Source organism: Urocampus carinirostris, chromosome 18 (assembly GCF_059441175.1).
Source record: "Urocampus carinirostris isolate Australia breed hairy pipefish chromosome 18, RoL_Ucar_1.0, whole genome shotgun sequence".
NCBI lineage: Eukaryota > Metazoa > Chordata > Actinopteri > Syngnathiformes > Syngnathidae > Urocampus > Urocampus carinirostris.
In genome coordinates, this window is record NC_142366.1 from 20,937,535 (window position 1) to 20,958,270 (window position 20,736).

The 20,736-nt window shown below is 40.9% G+C and overlaps 1 protein-coding gene across 3 annotated transcripts in view; it reads left to right on the forward strand.

The window, feature by feature from the left end:
* LOC148348622 (uncharacterized) overlaps positions 1-20,736 on the forward strand; it is a 193,820-nt gene that overhangs the window by 143,519 nt on the left and 29,565 nt on the right. For all 3 annotated transcript variants that reach the window (XM_088322749.1, XM_088322748.1, XM_088322750.1), the window contains 2 exons: positions 4,160-4,229; positions 12,099-12,186. In XM_088322749.1, coding sequence (XP_088178875.1) covers positions 4,160-4,229; positions 12,099-12,186 — 158 coding nt within the window. The remainder of the gene's footprint in view (positions 1-4,159; positions 4,230-12,098; positions 12,187-20,736) is intronic.

Genomic DNA, 20,736 nt, shown 5'->3' on the forward strand with positions numbered 1-20,736 from the left:
GTTTCACCATCTAGTTAAATTCAAAAATATTCGAGTAAGAATGATCAGACCTCAAATGAGCAACTGTATTTCATATTTTGTAAAAATAAAATCTAGACTATAATACAATATAACAGTCTCTCTTGTGATTGAAGGAATGAAATAGAAATAATATAGAATTTTCTTTATATTAACGTGGTGAAATATTTCATTCAACAAGATGAGACACGGCACTCCATGGTAAGCATGTAATAAAGACTTTCGAGAAGAATAAGATAAAGACTCTCAGAGTAAATAGGCAATCAGATTCACAAAGTACTGCAATGAAAAAAATAGTGCATCAAAACCAGAGCGCAATCATAAGTTGTGTAATAACATGAGCAGCAACAAAAACTCCCAAGTCGGGGTTCCCTCTGATCCTTGAATAGTCTTAAAAGGAATTGAATCCTTAAAAATGTGAAGGCATTAATTAGATTTCGATTTGTTTGAACCAAAAATATATAGTAACACTTATCAATTGTCTTTTTTAATGATTTACGGATTTACTTTCATGGCTACCTTGCATTTATTGTTCTCCATGTCTAAAACTACTAAACTAGGAAGTGCTTTTCTTTTCAGACAGACTGTTTTCAAGTGTGATTTAATGCATAGATATATATATTCATATATAGACTGGCTGGCAACCAGTTCAGGGTATCCCTTTCCCACTGCCCGAAGATACCTGGGATGGGCTCCAGCACTCCCGCGACCAGAGAATAAGCAGGGCAGATAATGGATGGAAGTATATTTGTTGTTTAAAATTACCACTAATTCATGTGGTGTTTTGTTTGTTTCAATGGTGTTTTTTTTCTCGACTTGGTCTTAATTTTGATTTCAAAAGTCATTGGAAGAAGTCTTAAAAAGTCTTAATTTTTACTTGCCTTAAGCTGTAGGAACCCTGCAAATGCGACACAAGATTTTCATTTTTGTGCGCTTGTTTAGGGTGGTGGTGGCCCTGGGGAAGAAACTGTCTTTGAGCATTTTGTCAATATTGAACATTGTTTGCACCACAAGGCTTAACAACATACAAATGTAATACGGGACTGGGGATCCTCTCCTCTCTATCTTGTGTGAATTTCCCTGCGGGGATGAATAAAGTATCTTTCTATCTATCATCTATCTATGTATCTACTCCCTAAGAGACAGCAAGGCAAAGAAAGGGGGGCGGGAGACCGAAAGGTCTTGCAAACCCTAGTTGTAGGGTCACTAAATGTGAGAGGATGTGGAAGTAAAGCGACTGAGTGGAAGAAAGAGGAGATCGGAAGGATGATGACTAAAAGCAAGGTTGATGTGTTAGCCTTGAGTGAAACAAAGATGAAAGTATTAAAGACTGAAAAGAGAAAAAATTGATGAAATACCTCAGGATAATGGCGAAAATTAAATAACAAAAATAAAACGTAATCAAGCCTTTCTTTGTAGTGCTCTTGCTATTTATTTGTTACGTTTCAATTGTACGTGTGTGTACATAATTAATAACACAAAACCTGTAATCTCACCGAACCTTAACTCAAATGTCTCATCCGTCCACAACCTCACAGCAGGTGAGGCAACAGCCAAACCCCTGCCCTCAAGCTTTCACTCGTCTGCTTTATTGATCATGGAGACTCCTGGCAAGTGCTCACCTTGAGCTGAAATTGTCAGCTAAGCACACGCGCACACATTAGAAGACATATTTGCCAAGCATCAAATATTTATTAGCGGCGCTTCCATTTCTCCAGGAATCCAATTTTTCTGGTCTTAAAAACAAAATCTCCCAAACCATAAATTAAAGATATTTCTATGAAATGTAGATGTTCGCATTCCTCGCTTTGCGGTCGGCGTTCTTAAACGAAAGGCCCCTTCGCAACACGGCACCGAAAGCCTCATCCGCATCCACTAATACACATTCATTTTCACAAAGCCAAGGTCCGGCCTGTTAATATTCGGCACACTCTTGCACACTGTATATAAAGCGCTCGCTCCTCCTCAATATTCAGCAACCTTGGCCACTGACGGCTGACAGTTTATGTTGTGTTCAGTGAATGCTGAATTCGGTCAAAAGGTTCTAAAGACCAATGAAGGAACATTGACTTACAAAACAGCAAATCCCCCTGCACACGCAAACTAAAACCAGAGGTGCAAGGAAGGAAATTTCAGCTAGGACTGAAAAGCCCTCGCAGGACCAAAGCCGAGAAGCTGACCGGTGGTTTATTATGCAGCCACTCTGTGTGCTGCACCGCTAAGTGTGGGACAATGGGGTTTTAGTGCATGTAGACAGAAAACTGGGCTCCGAAAGGAAAATGATTGAAGGGCTGCAGTGGGAGAGAGGAACCCGCATAGTTCGGTCAGGGTAAAGAGTGCCATCTATTGACCATATAGGGGATTGCTTCTTTTGTCTCTGAAAGTGGTTTTATTTCCTTTTCCCTTGAAAAAAGATGAGCAAACATTGGGTTAAGAAAATTAGTATGGGCCAGACCAAGAGGAATCACAGTTAATTTATTTTCTTTGTATCTGTTGACCGTCTCAAATTGGGAAAAGATGAGGAAAAAAGATCACATAAACCTAATTAAAGTAAATCTAATTATTATAATGTGTCTCCATAAATAGATATAAATACATGTAGATGTTGTATTCAATTTCATATTTGTTTATAAACAAATACACCTCATCAGATTCATTTTGAAACACTCAGAAATAAAGCAACGTTAGTATTTGAAAATATGCAAAAAATGCAATTCGGTTAGCTCAGAATGTGTTTTTCCTTTATTAAATGTGACAACTGTTTTGATAGATTAAATAAATATATTATAAAGAAAAGGGCAACAAAAGAAAAAGGTGCTGGTCAGTGCCCCAACCATGGACACGCTCTGCCCACCCAAAGAAAACTGGATGTTGTGGTGGGAGTAGTCTGAAAAATTGGAAAAAAGGACAAAGGATTAAATGAAATAGAAGTAAACAGAGAAAATGGAAGAAAAAAATATTCAAGCAAGGAAAATTAAGTAAAAAGCTGGAGTAAAAAATAAACAAAATAAGGAAAAAGAGAAAATAAGAAAAAGCAGGAAAATAAAAAGACAAAAAAAAAGAAATAATTAAGCAAAAAAAACTAAATAATAAGCTAGGAAAAAAAACAAGAATAAAAGAAAAAAGAGGTAAAAACGTAGTAGGAAAGCAAAAAGAAATTATATAAAGAGGGAAAATTAAGAAAAAAAGAATTAAATAGCTAGGAAAAAGAAACAAAACAAGAAAAACAAAAGCTGGATCAAAAGACAGGTTTGTGGGTTTTTTGTTTTTTTTTTAAATATACCATTTGATTCAATTATTACATACATATATATATATATATATATATATATATATATATATATATATAATATACCGGAGCCATATCTCCCTAGTGGGAGGCGGCTAGAGTCAGGAACACATTCACATTTCTGACTCTTTCTGGGAGATTGATACAGAGGAGGCGATTCCCAGCCCCCTCGCTCAACCCATCTGGTGTGTTAGGAGTTATTAGGTGACCAAATTCAATTATAATATAATTTATTTCGTAAACTTCAAACCCATTTTAACTGTTTTTTTTTTCAAGCAACTTTAAACTGGAATCCCTGCACGATACAACAAAATGTCTATTACAAATATTGACTTTCAGTGCAATGACAAATATGCAACAAAATACAAGAATAAATTCTACATTTATAGAAATAAAATTAAAAAACGATCTCTTAAAACACTGGAAATGATGCTGTGCAAAAAAAAAATGGGGGGATTGATAGTTCGGTACTCTAATTTGTTGTGTTGACAGCTATGAACTGTTAAGATCATTGTCATTTTAAGCAAATATGTTGCTTTGATTCCAATACCCTCTAGGGCGGCGCTCTTTTGTAACCTTTACAATTTAATTAAAAGAAAGTGCTCAAGGTAGGTCATTTAGGACATGTTAGAATTTAATATCAGTGGTTTGCCTTCCCATGTTATTCTTGCTAGATAAAATCCCATGAAAATCTTCTCTCCTTATCCTGTGTGACTACTATCATCAAAAAGCCTATCAGGCCGCTTGTGGCTGTAGTTTACCCACCTCTGCCTTAAATGTCCTTTCGAAAACCACGTACATATTCTGTATGAAAATCAAAATGAATCCATCTTCTCTTTGTGGTGTCGGCAGCTCATCTAGAGGAGGCGGCGCGAGCGGCAGCCCGTCTGAATGAGGAAAAGGAAGGACCAGACAAGACAAGGTAAAGGACCTTGAACCAAAGCAACAACTTTAAACTAAACAAACACACATTGGGAAATTTCTGAAAAATTTCTATGCAGGTATAGTAAGGCATTACTCTGAAAGTAACTATCTAGTTATAAATAAGGAAGCTTAAAAATAGCAACATCATAAAATAAATGGAAGAAACATGCACACCAACCGGTAGAAGTGGTTACTTTTCATATTGCTTGGCTTGTGCAATCTTGAGACACTCCATATCCATGTTGTCTTCACACACATTTCCTTCTCCATTTTTGGGTCATGTCCAGGATGTTTTCATTTTTCTCCAGTCATTGTGTATTGCAAAAATAATTGTACACATAATGGACGCACACACTTTTTTATCGTAAATTCAGTGCTCCCGTTTGCCCCATTGATTTCGTCGTATCTGTATAATCTCGAACCCCTCCCCTAGCATTTGCTACTTGTGACACACAACCAAATACAGTTTGCACATAGAAACTGACCCCCATGATTTCAGTATTTTTTGTTATGGTTGTATACAGCTTAAACGTGAGTATGCATGCAGGGTTTCTGCGGATCCTTGAAAAGTCTTAAAAGGCACTGAATTCATAATTCTAAAAATAAGGCCTTAATAGGCCTTGAATGCATTTTTTAAAGTCTTAAAAATGTAAACACATTAATAAGATTTATATTTGTTTGAAATAATAAGATTTAGTAACATTTATCAATTGCCTTTTCTACTAATTCACCGATTTACTTTCGTGGTAACGTCGTTCGACCACAATAACGTTACTAACAAAACGGTGATGTGGTTTCAGTCGGGCCTTTCAGAGCAGACTTGGCAGTCTTAGGTTTACCCACAATACACATAGCAACTTGGGACGGAGACGTTTACTTTGGACCATGGGAAAGTGTACATTTAATGAAAGTTTTTCGTCACGTACTATGTATTTTTTGGGAGAAATATTTTCTGTTTTGTGTGTTTCATTTGTATCTTTTTGGTCGACTTCATCTTGATTTTAATACAAAAGGCTTCGAAAAGTCTTAAAACGTCCTGAATGTAACTTGCCTTAAGCTGTGGGCTTACACATGGTATCGAGGGGATCAGAATATATATCTATCTACCCTGGTCATATCCCTAGAGAGGGGTGACCGACAGCAAGACAAATAGATACACGAACAAAGGTAAAAAGTAGCAAAAAAAACACAAAAAATGACCATGGCCAACCCAAATGCCCAAACACCCAAACAATTTAAGCACCTCGGCACCCAAGTTGGTCATGCTTTTGTCCCTCCAGATAAAACGGGACACAAGAAAGCAGCCATGTCACTCGGGTCAGGGTGACACAACACACTCTTCTGTTCAACAGCAGGGCCCGATAGCTTTAACTGGTTTACCCCTGCCGTATCATAGCCCATCCATTACAACACGTCCAAATATCCCACTATCCTTTTACAACACCTTTCCACTTATTCCTATTACCAACAAAGCTCACCATCCATCCACGCCAATCGCGGCCTTCCTCTTGGTCTCCTTCCATTTACTTCAGTATAGAGAAATTAGATGTTGTCATGCTCATCGTAACTGTATTTAGTCTTATTTTGTAGGTAGAGATAAACACTCTCTCCCAGTGTGTTACTGGCAGATTGTGGACCGTATGATGAAAGAAATAGAAGCCATTTTAATCCATGTTTGCTTTTAATAGGTAGCAGAGTAACGCACCCTGTGAGCTCTAGAACCAGAGGAGCTCAGAGCGGGAACTGTCAAGTCCCAAGGCGGGAAAACACTTTTGGACAATCAGCTTTTACTGTTCTAGGCACTACAGCCTGGAACTGTTTACCCAAACCGGCGGCGCAGTGGTTAGCGCGTGTGCAGGCACAGTTCTAAGATCTTGGGAAGCTCCTGTGTTCAAATCCAGCTACCGGACTTCCTGTGCGGAGTTTGTATGTTCTCCCCGTGCTTGCGTGGGTTTCCTCCGGGCACTCCGGTTTCCTCCCACATTCCAAAGACATGCATTTCAGGTGGATTGGCCGGTCCAAATTGTCCCTAGGTGTGAATGAGCGAGTGAGTTGTCTGTCCCTGTGTGCCCTGTATTTGGCTGGCAACCAGTTCAGGGTGTCCCCTGCCCACTGCCCGATGATTGCTGGGATGGGCTCCAGCACCCCTGCGACCCTACTGAGGAAAAGCGGTGCAGCTAATTAGATGAGATGAGACTTAAAGACTTATTAGTCAGAGGTCAGATTTGTGACCATCTGTAGCCTCTGCTGTTTTATAATATTGTGTATTTTATATATGTTTTTTTTCTGGAAAAGCTATTCTGGGGACAGACTTTGAGAATTAGCAATGGCTAAAATCTCATAGTACGTGACATGCGTTTATGGAGCATACATGTCCCTTTTCAGATAAACGAATCTTGAAACTTAACAACAGTTGAATTACAAAATTGTATCAATAACGTGTTACAATACTTGTTACCCAAAATAGCAATTATCTTCCAGGATCACATTTCTCTGTAACAACACTGATCTACACACAGACTAGAGTTCAAAGTTCACAATGGAGGGCCCCGAGTTGACCTCCAAGAGCCGCGGCGATGACATCAGCAAAAAACGAATTGCAAGCGTGTCGCGGTTGCGGCTTTGGCTTCAACGCGATCTAAGCTTGTGGAACTTTTCTTTTTTATAGTCAACCGACAATTTAAAAGCCAGCGTGGAACCTGTCTAGGTTTTCATTGCGAACGATTCCATTTTTGTCGGGTTCCAGGAGGTTTTTTTTGCGCCACACGCTGAAACAATCGCTGCGTCTGCATAATACATACGCCGCTGTTTACACTTAGCGCAGAATTATCTAATAACTGTGTAGACATGAAAGTGGGTTTTTTTTTTTTGTTTTTTTTTTTGCTTTTGCTTTTTTTTTAATGCAACAACACCATGCTAATGGCTTCCATCTGTGCGGTGGGAAATCCCCTCCTTTCTCCACGGGATGCCTTCGTCTACTTTCCCTTCCCAGCTTTGACTCTCTTCTTCCTGTCATATGTTTTCTCCGTGGACCAATCTATCAGCCCGACACATTCTGTTCTTTTTCTTTTTTTTTTTTTTACTCTTTAGCTGCAAGATTTGGCTTTGCGTCATGCTACTAATAACTTAAAATATCGTTGGGTGGAACACATGTTTTAATGATAAAATAGGGCAAAGCAACAAGCGGTTCTTTGCCGTTCCTTAGTGGCTCCCTGGCACTTTTTCCAAAAAGGTTTGATAATGGAAAATTATGCTGTTTCTCTAGGAGGAAAAACGTGTATCAATGAATATAGGAACTGTATATATATATATGGGCAGCACAGCGGCGCAGTGGTTAGCGCGTGTGCGGCACAGTTCTAAGATCTTGGGAACCTCCTGTGTGGGTTCAAATCCCGCAACCGGACTTACTGTGCGGAGTTTGTATGTTCTCCCCGTGCTTGCGTGGGTTTCCTCCGGGCACTCCGGTTTCCTCCCACATTCCAAAGTCATGTATTTCAGGTGGATGGGCCGTTCCAAATTGTCCCTAGGTGTGAATGAGCGAGTTGTCTGTCCCTGTGTGCCCTACGATTGGCTGGCAACCAGTTCAGGGTGTCCCCTGCCCACTGCCCGATGATTGCTGGGATGGGCTCCAGCACCCCCGCGACCCTACTGAGGATAAGCGGAGCTGGATTTGAACCCACGCAGGAGGTTCCCATGACTTGAACTGTGCCGCTCATGCGCTAACCACTGCGCCGCCTTGCTGCCCATACATATATATATATATATATATATATATCTTATTTTATTTTATCATTATTATTTTTTAGACCCGGTTAATGGGGTCCAAAACCACTCCCGAAAAGTGAAAATCTGTGAAGTAGCGACACCCCTGTTTTTTTTTCTTTTTTAATTATTTTATTTTTTTATTATTATTTTTTAGACCGGCGAAGCTCTGAACCCACGAACGTGGAACCGCGACGTAGCGAGGTCCCACTGTAAACTAAGAGTTACAAGTATCCCGAAACAAATACAGAAATAGCATGTTTCCTAACAAAGGCTCACAGTCTCCAAGCTGTTTACAATTGAGATACAAATCCTTCTTCTTGTTGTTTCGGGCTGCGGCTGCCGATTGCATGCGGTTTGTTTTGGCGCTCATGCGTTTGTGTTGGGTCCGAGTGAGGTGTTTCGGGCTTCCTGATCGGCTGCAGCCGGGCTGGCGGAGGGAAGTTGGTTGGAATGGTAATCATTTGTTATATTGATCCTGCTGTAGTCGGGGCATCTGACGAACACCCACAAGCATGCACACTGACTTGCAGGCAGACAGTGTACTCGCAGTAGTGTGGCAGGAATAGACCCATTTGTATTGATCCCCTTCACATTCTCTTAGCCGGACTGCCACACACATGCATACATGCACAGGACATGTGCACAGAGGTGGGTAGAGAAGCCAAAAGAATACTTCAGAATTACCGTATTTTCCGCACTATAGGGCGCACCCCCCAAAAATAGTTTTTGGTCCTATATCTTCTATACATAAGGCGCACCGGATTATAAGGCGCTACAATGGGAACGTCGACAAAACAGTCAGATAGTTCAGTCAAACTTATTACCCCCTTAACATTCCGAAAGCTTGCCAAGAAGAAAATACGTGTCTCAGACATATACGGAAACAGTGTCACTCAAATGCAGATGTCACTCAAATGCATCGTTCCAAATATCATTTGGAAGGTTAAAGTCTTGGGATTTAAGAAATGCCAACCATTCCTTAGTTTCTATGTTCTTTTTCGCTCGCAACTCTACTGTGCATATGACAATAAACACTTGGAATTGGGTTTAATTTAAAAAAAGACCCATCAAAGAAACATTGAGATCACTCTGAAACAAGATACTGGGAAAATATATAGCCGGAGTAGCTCACCGAAGTTGTTGCGTTCAATAATAATGTGCAATCATGGTCCTCTTATATCCGTGAGTGTAGTAAATCCAGGAGAGTAAAATATTTACAAATACAGAATAGTAAAACATGTTTTCTCTATGCCGTAGACAACCAAACTTGCTATTCACATTCATCTTTTTCGGGCAATTGCAGGCTTTGTTTTGCCCCTTTAGCCTATGCGAGCCTGTAAATGATAAAAAGGATCCGCCTCCTGTACCTCCGAATAACTTTAGCCAATAGTGATCGATTCAAATGATGATTGACACATTGGCTGGGAAATGAAACGCCGGCATATGTATCCCAGCATACACCGCGGACCACATCGCCTATGAGGAAAAATCTAGTCGACGGCTGCTTGCCTTTGTTGCGAGACCTTGCGACTTAATATTGATCCATATATAAGGCGTACTTTATTAAGAGGCGCATGGTCAGTTTTTGAAAAAAAGAAAGGCTTTTAGGTGCGCCTTATAGTGCAGAAAATACGGTACTCAAGTATAAGTCATCAAAATAATTTCTTGAGTAAAAGTAAAATAGTACTTGGTGGAAAAAAAAATACAGACACTCCCCTACTTACGACCATTAACTTACGTAAAACAGTACATAGCAACATTTCTTTCGGGATGTCGAAAAATATTCGGACATTGCTGTAAGTTAGATTTTGTATTGTGTGCTCCTTTTTCCCGAGTAGAGGACAGTACTGAAGTGCTTCTTTTCGCTTCTACCGGCGTAATACGCTTTGAGAGCTCTCCCAGCATCTACCCCAAAGAAGAAACTCGCTTCCTCTTCCTAGTTCGTTTGTCAACATATTGCACTGAATCTTCAGCGCACTAAGAACTTTGACATTTGTATTGTTTTATATCTTGTGCCTCCATTTAATATGGTTGGTGTAAAGTGTAAAGAAGAGGTGAGCCGTTTCTTTTGAAATGAAAGTGGAATAAGAAAGCTTGGTGCGGTTGAATGGTTGGAACACTTTTTACCACGGAGGAGGGAGTCCCCTTAACTCTTTAAACTCATCTTCCAAAAGTAAATTAAACTTAACCTTATTTATCTTTATAGAGCATATTATTTTATGAAAATTTAATTTTTTGAGTACAAAACAATACAGGTTACTTATGGAAGCCTTAAATTTACTTATATAAACCTTAAACATACAAAACATAGCACTGAAGTAACTTACGAACAAATTCAACTTCAGAAGTAGGCCAGCGGCTGTACTCAAGAAGTGAGTGAGTGTAGCAAGGTCTTATTTATTGTTTTTTTTTCTTTAATTAAAAAAACAACGAGTCAATCAGATACTCAAACCATCATAGTCCATCCAATCAACAATAAATTACATTTAATTAAAAAATAGGTTAAAATAATCAAGGTCACTTTTAAAAAGACAGAAGGAAAAAAGTAAATTTTTTCTTTATGTGGTTAGTTGCTGGCTTGTAATTAGGGTGGGATGGTGGTTCCTTAGGTCAGATAACTACTATTTTAATACAAATTTAAAACAAAAAGGAAACAATTGATGAATTTCAGATTGAGTACAGGAGAGAACAGTAAAAAAAACTGAAAGGCCCGACTTAAAAATTCCAAACTGTTATGTTTTATTGAATATCTTAGATTACTAAAAGCAGATCAACCACAAAGGGTGTGTATATCAAGGAGCAACAACGTGATTGCCAATAGTGATAGTGATCTAAACAGTGTACCGTAAATTACAGACTATAGAGCGCACCTGATTATAAGCCGCACCCACCACATTTTAAGAGGAAAACCGATTTTTACTTACACAAGCCGCGCCTCTATATAAGCCGCATGCGCCCACATTAATAGAATGTAACACAAACACAGAATTAACCCCAGACCCGACTTTAAGTCCCGCGATTGAAACTGAATGTCCTTCATTAAAGTACACAGTCCAAAATCACAGCCGGCAAAATGAACGGAAAATAATGCAGGTACTTAAGGTTTGATGCAGACCTGCAGTGTCCGGGTCCCGTTGAAAGTAATCCAAGGAAAAAAGTGTATATTTCCAAAGGTAAGGGTGGGAAAAATATATATCCACTATTGTCCGCCGTGTCCACAAACACTCACCTTTACCGGTCCCCACTTCCCGTCAGCCCGCGTTTGTTACGTCCCTTCTTTTTAATTCGCCTGTGCAAAACAAATCAGAATAAGTGTCCAAAATAAATACGAATAAATACATTACAAAAATATACAGTTGCAAATACATATTATACATGGTTACACATATTTACAAAGAAAGACGGTACACTGAGAGAGTTTTCAAAGCTTTAATAATAATAATATAACTTTCATCCGGGCAGTTAATGTTAGCAACACGCTAGCAACACGCTCGCAACACAGTAAACGGGTCTGTTAAAAAAACATACCGTACTTGTAAAAATCACGGTAAACCGTCCTCATCTTCCTTCCAGACCGGCTTTTCGGAACCCGTTGGTGATGGTGGATTTTTTGATGCTGCCCCACGCTGTCAGGATCCACTGGCAGACTAGCGAAAAAGTTGCCTTTTGCATGCGGCCAGTTTTAGTGAAGTTGCAGTCTTCCTCGGCGCATATATTCCACCGGTCTAAATCTTACCTTTTGTACTCGAGCGCCGCTGGCGGCCGTTAGAAAAATTACATAAATTGTCCGCATCACTGAATAAGCCGCAGGGTTGAAAGTTTGGGGAAAAAGTAGCAGCTTATTGTCCGGAATTTACGGTGTAACAGTCAAAATAATGAACCGCAGTGCACAATAATGGTCAAATTAGCAAACAGCCCTGGCATCCCAATTAAATTACCTTCAAGGTGTCCAATATAAAAACAGAACCACATTCTTGATTGAAAGCAAGCAGAATCCAAACAAATCCGAACACATGTTTTATGAATTAACTATTAAAGGTGCACGATCTAAATATGGGTGGCTTGTCATTTTGATTATCTGCATTTTTTGGGCTGTGTTTAGCATGATTCGGAGACTGGAATTGGAGATTGTGGAAGTCAAAAGGATTCTTCAGAAGGCTGACATGGAGAGAAAACAAGTACAAGTCCAGGTAAATCTATAACATGGGTTGTATTTTTTTATGTATGCATAGGAGCCCAAAATTTGCTATGTGGTTATCAATGTTCTATATATTTTCAATAAAAATTGTTTTCTTTCTATTTAAAGTTCCTTTATGGACAGTTAAAGCCATGTTGTGCTATGAATAAACTTAAATACACGTGGTCACACATCCCCTAAAACACAGGTGTCAAACAGGCGGCCCGCGGGCCAGGTCAGGCCCGCTAAGGGATTGAATCCGGCCTGCGGGATGACACTCAGAGAAGCGCAGGAGAAAAACAAGCTGCAGGTTGAAATATGTCAACTTGATGTTGCCAAGGCCAGGTGCCTCTCACAAAGACACTGTACTTGTATTATTTCTCTCTTTCTCTCTCTCGCTCTCTCTCTCTCTCTCTCTCTTTTCCACCCTTTTTCTCCCACTCTGTCTCTGTCTTTTTCACTCTCTGTGTCTCTCTTTTTCTCTTCCTTTGTTGCTCTTTATCTCTTTCTCTCTCTGTGTCTTTTAACCTATTTTGCTCTAACTTGCTTTTTCCTTTTTTCTCTGTTCTCTTTCTCTCTTCATACCCTTTTTTCTTTTGTTTCTCATGCTCTCTTCCTCTCTCTCTTTCTTTGTCCCACCCTCTCTCCTTTTCCCTCCCTCTTTCTCTTATCCCTTTATCTCTCTTTTTCTTTCTCTTTAATCTACTAGTCCGGCCCCCGACAGAATGTTTGTTCTATAATGTGGCCCCCGAGTTAAAATGAGTTTGACACTCCTGTCCTAAAATGTATTCATGTCCGCCTAAAAAGTCTTACTTGTAGCAGCAGCCATTCGTGTTAATGCAATGCATATAAAAATAATTCAAAAATCTGTTATCACACCCCTTAACAAAATAGTGTCTTCAAAATGCCACCAGTCACAGAAATACATAATGCCAGAAATCATTGAAAAAGATAAACTCTAAATATCTAATATATGACCATTTTAAAATCTTCTCATCACAGAAACATCACGATCAGTCAAAAACTATAAAAACAGGATTGTTTACCTAAAAGTGCTGGGAACATCTACTCATGACACGATTCCTCACAAATATGGTGTGAATTTAGAAAAGTCTAGTGAATTCACCCAGGTAAAATAGTTCCTCCAAAACACGCGGTAATGCCGACAGATTAAATATAAATCCGCCTAAAACCATTCCTGCATGGTTTGACAATCCTTGTTGTAATCCATCTGTTTGGCTCCATTAATTTCCTTTGAAAATAAACAAACTTATCAGATTGTTTTCAAAACTAGCCTCTGACCTCTTGGCCAATTGCAAGCTATTTTTCACGGTCTTTAGCCAGTGACAACCTATGTGGGCGTGAATTTAACAAAAAAAAAAAAACGTCATGACCAATTTGGCTTCAAAACTCTTTGTGATTGATTCTAATTTAGATTGACTCATTGGTTAGCCAATTAAATTCCCAACATAACTGTACACATTTACGGTGTGTATTCAAATCAGAGCTGGACGCCTACCGTGATTCATTTTTACGCATCATTATTACACGCAAGTGTACACAATCATTGATGGACTTCTAGAAAGATAATTCAAACATTTACAACTCTTTCACAACGTCTTGAAATAATAAAATAAACAAATGCAAAGTGTTTTAGGTCTGTGAACTACCATTACCCTTAGAAAAAAAATGTGTAAAAGACAATGTTTAGTTTTTCAGATTGTAAACAAATTTTACAAGATTCTAGACCCAGTTTGTGGGAACCAAACAAAATCATAAATATTGACCCTTTGCATATGATGTCATTTTGCATTCTCCTTAAGTACGAGGACCATGACGGGCTGCAAAAGTGCCTGAGTGGACAGTAATTAAATAAGCAGTTGTGCTAAAATACTTCATTTTCATGTAGAATATTCAACGTTTGGTCAGAATTTCAGAAAATGGTCAAACAATGGAAAAACATGTGAAGTAAATACCTGTACTGTAAGTCAATCGCATAGATATGTTATCTGACTGATACTGGTGAAATATGCGGTTGTGGAGGGCATGTTTTCTTGCATTTGCGCATCAACGGTTGCCGTGACCACTCTACCACAGGGGGTCCGCCCCTCCCAGGAGACCGGAATCGAGAGCTGATACATGTCTCACCTCGCAAGGGCAGTCTGAATTTAGCCAGCAACAAGGGAAGAGGGCATACCCTAACAAGAGAAACTGGATCAAAATTCTGGCCGGTCCTGACCAAGTCTCAGCTCAACAAGCAGCCAGAGAACATTACCAAGTCAGCAGCCATGCTTGGGGGGACAAAGCCAGAAACCTCAGAAAGGCCTAAAGGCACCAGCAGTCAAACTCAGTCAAGCTCTCCTTCAACACTCTGCATCCTGTGGTCCTCGTCCCAACCGGCTCTTGAGCCTACCAGGATTCCTCAACGCTCTACAGCCAAGGACATAAAGACTGGGCCGTCATCTTCATCCATGCAGAACTTCACAGAACATCTAGTATTGATGTGACGTAATAGGGGGAACTATCAAAATACAATAACGTAATAGTCAAACCAATGTTGTTGTCTATTCAAATGGTGCCAGTTCCAGTTCTCAACTTGTAGTCTTTGTTTTATTTTATTATTATTGTTTTGTGTACTATTCAAGCTTCTTTAGTAGATGATTAGTAAAAGAAAAGTCTATAAATCCAAGAGTGTGTGTGTGTCTTGATTAAAGTATATTGAACTATCAAAACGGTAAAAAGAATTCAAGTGTGTGTAACCAAACACAACTTACATTCACCCGACAATTTATGCACGCTCGTTTCTGGAGGGAAAAAATGAACAGGAAAGCCGACATTTTCACACGGGGGCAGATTTAATTTCCCTAACAAAAGAACTAAGTGAACTCCATCGAAGACGGCCGAAGCAGCGACATTGGAGTCTCCGGGATGCCCTCTTCTCAAGTCCTTTGGCTTTCTCCTATTGACCATCTTCTCCCTGCATAATGGTGTGCCGGCTCCTCCCATAGGCGTGCCAAGGAAGCCCCCTAGGCTTCACCATCTCATAGACGAGCGTCCTGATGTCTGGGGTCCTCAAAACAGCACCGAGCCAGTCTGCGTCATCAGGGCCTTTCTGCATCAACAGCGTCTGGGTGTGCTGAATATCTTATCAGCAGGATGTCCTGTTCCTGCCGTTCCTGTAAACAACATCTTCCACCAGCCTGCCCTGACCTTGTACTACAGCCCAGTCAGTGAATATATATTTGCATTAAATGGAATTTGTATTCAATCGTATAAAATCCTTTATAGTCAAATGTATAAAATTCTTCACCACCCCTCAGAAAAACTTTCTAAATATCGCTTTTTGTGCTTTCCGACATGGTGACCCAGTTCATCCGACAGCTGCTGACTGTTTGACTAGTCAGTGAATAGTTTAGCTGTTTTTTGTTGTTGTCTTCTACTGTTTACAGGCCACAGGGTGTAATGTTTACTCTGTTTTACTCCCGTCCGTCATGGTGTTGACGGGTGGTTAGGTCACAAAGGATCAATATTTCAAGCAAAATTACTGACAAATGCTTTTCTTTCACATGGAAAAGCTTTAATTTGACTTTTGATACCTATTTTTTCAGACTCTTCTTGTTTCATGTTCCAAATGAATGATCCCTGGGGCTTTTATCGTCGAAGGTTATTCCGTAATTATTTTAAGGAGCCGTTTTTATTGAGTTGCTTATAAAAGCCACATCATATCACTTTCAGCGCGTGACTGCTTTTTGCAGGAATGAAAAGGCTTTTCTTTTAGCTGTGACACTCGAACTGGAATGAATTATGGTCAGCCTTGAATCGGAACCTATTCATTCTCATCAAACATGCAGTCGTTTTCAAAACCTCGGATAAAAAAATACACAACGCATATCATCCACTATAAACCACTTAACATGAATTTACTGTTTTACTGTTTTCTTTCATCCTTTTTTTAGATGTACTCTAAGCACCTGTTCGGTGGCGGTCTGATACAGTTTTTGTTGTTGTTGCCACTGAACTTGGAAAATATCCGCAAAGTGCACACACACGCTTTATTTAACTACGCTCATCACAGTCAACTTTTCTTTTTTACTTGTTTTTAAACGTTTGACCTATAACGATGAATCGCCTCGGTCGAAAGTTGACTGGAATGTGTTTTTCCTCACAAAGCTGTAAGAAAACAAAACACAGGTTTTCTCAATAAAAGTTGGAAAAATATTAAAAAGAATACAGTAAAACAAATATTACTTTAGAGCAGGGGTCTCCATCCTTTTGAGGCACTTTCGGAACATGAATTTTAATTGGGGCGGCAGGTAAAGTGCTCATCTTGGGTTTAAGAAGTTGCAGGTTCGATTCCCGGCTCCTCCATGTTATATGTCCAAGTGTCCTGAGGGAAAGACACTGAATCCCTAATGCCCCCGATAAGCACTTAGTTGCCTTGCATCGCTGAAGCTGGTATCGGTGTCTGAGTGTCTGAATGGGTAATTGTGAAGCACATTGTAAAGTCTTCAGTAACTTGAAAAGTGCTATATAAAAACAGATCATTTACATTCATCCATCCATCCATTATCTGAACCGCTTATCCTCAGTAGGGTTGCGGGGGTGCTGGAGTCCATCCTAGCTATCTTCGCAGTGGCCAAGGGACACCTTGAGCTGGTTGCCAGACAGTCGCAGGGCACACAGGGACAGACAACTCACCCGCTCATTCACACCTAGGGACAATTTGGACCGGCCAATTAACCTGACATGCATGTTTTTGGAATGTGGGAGGAAACCGAAGTGCCCGGAGGAAACCCACGCAGACGTTGGGAGAACATGCAAACTCCACACAAGAGGTTCAATCTCATAAAATGAAATGAAATGATCTGCATTTATATAGCGCTTTTCAAGTCAAGACTTCCCAAAGCGCTTTACAGTGTGCTTCACATTTCCCAATAGCCGCCGTGCAGCCATGTAAGGCGCTAACCTGCTTATTGGGGGTTCAGTGTCTTACCCAAGGACACTTCGACATGTAACAGGGAGGAGCCGGGATTCGAACTGAGTGCTCTACCTCCTGAGCCACTGTTGCCCCATGACCGGGAGAGCAGACGAGGTCGGGGTCATAAACGGGTCGTAAGCCTGGACGGGAGAGCAGACAACGTTGGGATCAAAAACAGGTCGTAGCTGGAGACAAACGGGGAGATCAGGAACAGACAGGTGGAAAATGGGTGCAGGCGGGAGGCAGGGTCAAGAATGCTTGCCTTGTAACAGAGGTTTGCTGACAGACTGACAACCGGAGAGTGACAGGACTGGGCTTAAAAAACGACAGGGAATCAATCAGGTAGCTCGCAGCGACTGGTGCCAAATGAGCGGGCACAGGTGATTCTAATCAGTAATCATGACAAACTCAGTGCTGTCCAGACAAAGCGAGGACGCCGGACAACTTCAATTGTGGACAACTTGCGATTGTCTTGTCGCAGTCGTCAGAGACTGGAGCGAGCGAGCCATTAGCCTTCTCAACTCATTGCTCATCAGAGCACATCCTTTCATCCAATTAATGAACACATTTATTGTTAAACACATTTCTATAAAACATTCATTCATTCTGTCTAATTAAAACACCCGACAGGCCTGACATCACTTAGATATGCATACTTATCACTCGTAGGGTTTAAATTAAAGATCTACGGGTGCACGCGTTTGCACACTCGATAGGACGGTGAGCATAGAACGCGGCTTTCCAAAAGCAGGTCTTCCCACTCTAGGCTTAATGGCGATAATCATGGCATGACCCAACATTAAGTCTGCCAGTGCACGTATTTGTGTGTCTCTCACTCTCACTAATGGCGACCATGATGACATGTTCTCCATTAGTCCAGTCAGCAGACCACAGCAGATCTAGCATATTAATGATGCTGATGATGGCTTCTTTAATTATCCCGGTCTGCTGCTGCTCGTACGGTCCCCGCTCCTTTCATCACACACTCCCCCTATGCGCCTTTTCGACTTGTTTATCAGACGGCCGCCATTACTGTGGCTCCCTGTCGACTCGAATCGCCCTCGCCCGCTGCGATTCGGACTTTGCCGGGTTTCAGGAGAACTTTGTCCCGCCACTGGCATTTAATTGGGAGACGGCTGCAACAGCTGTCAGATGCTTAAATTATTTTTTTTAGCTTGCATTCAACTGCTTGTTTTTTGCGTGTTTAGCTATCTTCAGGGCCACAACAACTAGTCGACATCGTCGACGAAAGTTGATGATTGAAAAAGTTGAAAACGATTGCCATTTTCGCCAGACACGTTTTTTCAGAGTGAGGCATCGCTATATGAATACAGGGTGTCTCAAAAAAATGTACTCACTCTTAGAATGACGAGAAAACCTTTATTTATGAACATAGTGAAGTGAAATGGCATCGAATACATGAGACAAATGTAATTGAAGAATCATGTTCGCAAATGTTCAAAGTGATGACCATTATTGTCCAGACAACGCTGATAACGCGCACCAAGTGTTTCGCAAACGTCGCGAAACATGTCATTAGGAAAATCACGACATTGTCTTTCAATTTCCAATTTTAATGCATCAATTGTCCTTGGTTGTAGATGTCCGTGGTCGTCCTGAACGTTTATTGTTGGTATTCTGTACTGTTCCATCTGCTCCAAATTTGTCTCTGATGCGCGCAATGGTCCGGCGCATGGGTGGCAGTTTTGCGAATTCACTTGTGAACTGCCGTTGCAATTCAGTGGCGTTTTTGGTCTTCCAATAGCATTTCAGGACAAACTTTCTCTCTTCGAAACTAAGTTGATTTACTGCCCTGGCTTCAGTAATTCAGGATATCTGCAACACATAAAAAGAGTGAGTAAATTTTTTTGAGACACCATGTATAATCTCTGATGCGCAATGGTGTCTCTGTCTTGACCGGGAACATATAGAAATAACAGCGTCTGAATCGAGAACATGTCACGGTTGCCATGGAGCCCAATTGGCCCCGCCCGTGTGACGCCAGCTGCAGCTTGTTGACGGATTGGCTCCCTGTTAGTATTTAAACTCGATCCTGTCAGTCCCCTTTTGTCGGTCCGTCTGCAAATCTCTGTTTTTACGCGACAAGCCCTTGTTCGCCTATCCCGTGTTTTTGCTCCTGTTTGTTTCCCGCTACGATCTGTTTTGATCTCGACCACGTCTGCTCTCCCGTCCCAAAATACGACCTGTTTTGATCTCGACCACGTCTGTTCTCCCGTCCGGAACGACGATCCGTTTTTGATCTTGACCACCTCTCCTGGCTTTCAACTTGTTTCCGATCACGATCACGTTTTTGCTCCTCTATCCCGGCTACTGACCCATTTTTTCCGTTCCCGACACCGCCATTGCTCGCCACGGCAGTCCCACTTCCGCGTTCAGAGCGACCTGTTTCCCGTGACCAGCGATCACCGGATAGTGTGTGCAATATTTTCCCTTCTTTCCAATAAAACTGTGAGTAGCGTTATGCGAGTGGGTCCTGTTTCCGTTCTGGTCATGACAGAGAGTTTACTGAAGGTTGGTTATTGTTTTAGCCTGGATATGGTGAATTAAAAAAAAAAAAAAACTTGCAGAGTTTGCAAAGCGGACCTCGGGTACCATGGCGGTAGCTTGGTGACGCACAAACATCCAAATACCATGTTAGACAGTTAAATGTCACAAAGTCGCTTTGATTTAAGTAGCGTTCAAGCCAATAGTATTTTCATGACATGCGTTGTATATTTTATTCAGTTATATTTTACTATGAAAGTAAGCTTGAGCGTAATGCCAGACTTTGCCTAACAAACGTATTTGAAATGAAATGTATGCAGCCTGAAAAACCAAAACAAACGGTTTGATTTCTGTCACGAGCAGTACAAACAGGAGACCCAAATGCGTAACGTTTCACACAATTCTTTATTAAGGGATCGATACAGGAAACAGAATCAGGATACGGGTAGCTGGGACAGGAGAACAGAGCTTGGATCGGGGATCGATACAGGAAACAGAATCAGGGTACAGGTAGCTGGGACAGGAGAACGGAGCTTGGATTGGGGATTGATACAGGAAACACAATCAATATAGAGTCCACGGCACAGATCTGAGGTCATGGGTTCAAATCCAACGACCAGCCTTCTCCTGCGGAGTTTGCATGTTCTCCCTTTGCTTAAGTAGGTTTCCTCCGCGCACTCCGGCTTCCTCCCACCTTCCTCCCAATTGTCCCTAGGTGTGAATAAGCGAGTGAGTTGTATTTCTTTGTGTGTCCTGGGACTGGTTGGCAACAAGTTGAGGGTGTCTTTTGCCCACTGCCCAAAGACAGCTGGGATGGGCTCCAGCAACCCCGCGACCCTATTGAGGATAAGCGGTGCAGATTATGGATGGATGGGTGGATGATCATCATTTGGCACATAATTATATCAACTTTATTTTAAATAAATACATCAATAATAATGATCTGATCAGCCCTTGTGTCAGGTAAAATATTATTTGAGCTTACAAAAAAGAATCCATCTTGGTTAAGTTAAAAACCTCGCCCCAGTGCCCCAGTCAAATTCAAAATGATAAATACTGTCGCCGCCTCTACCACGTTTA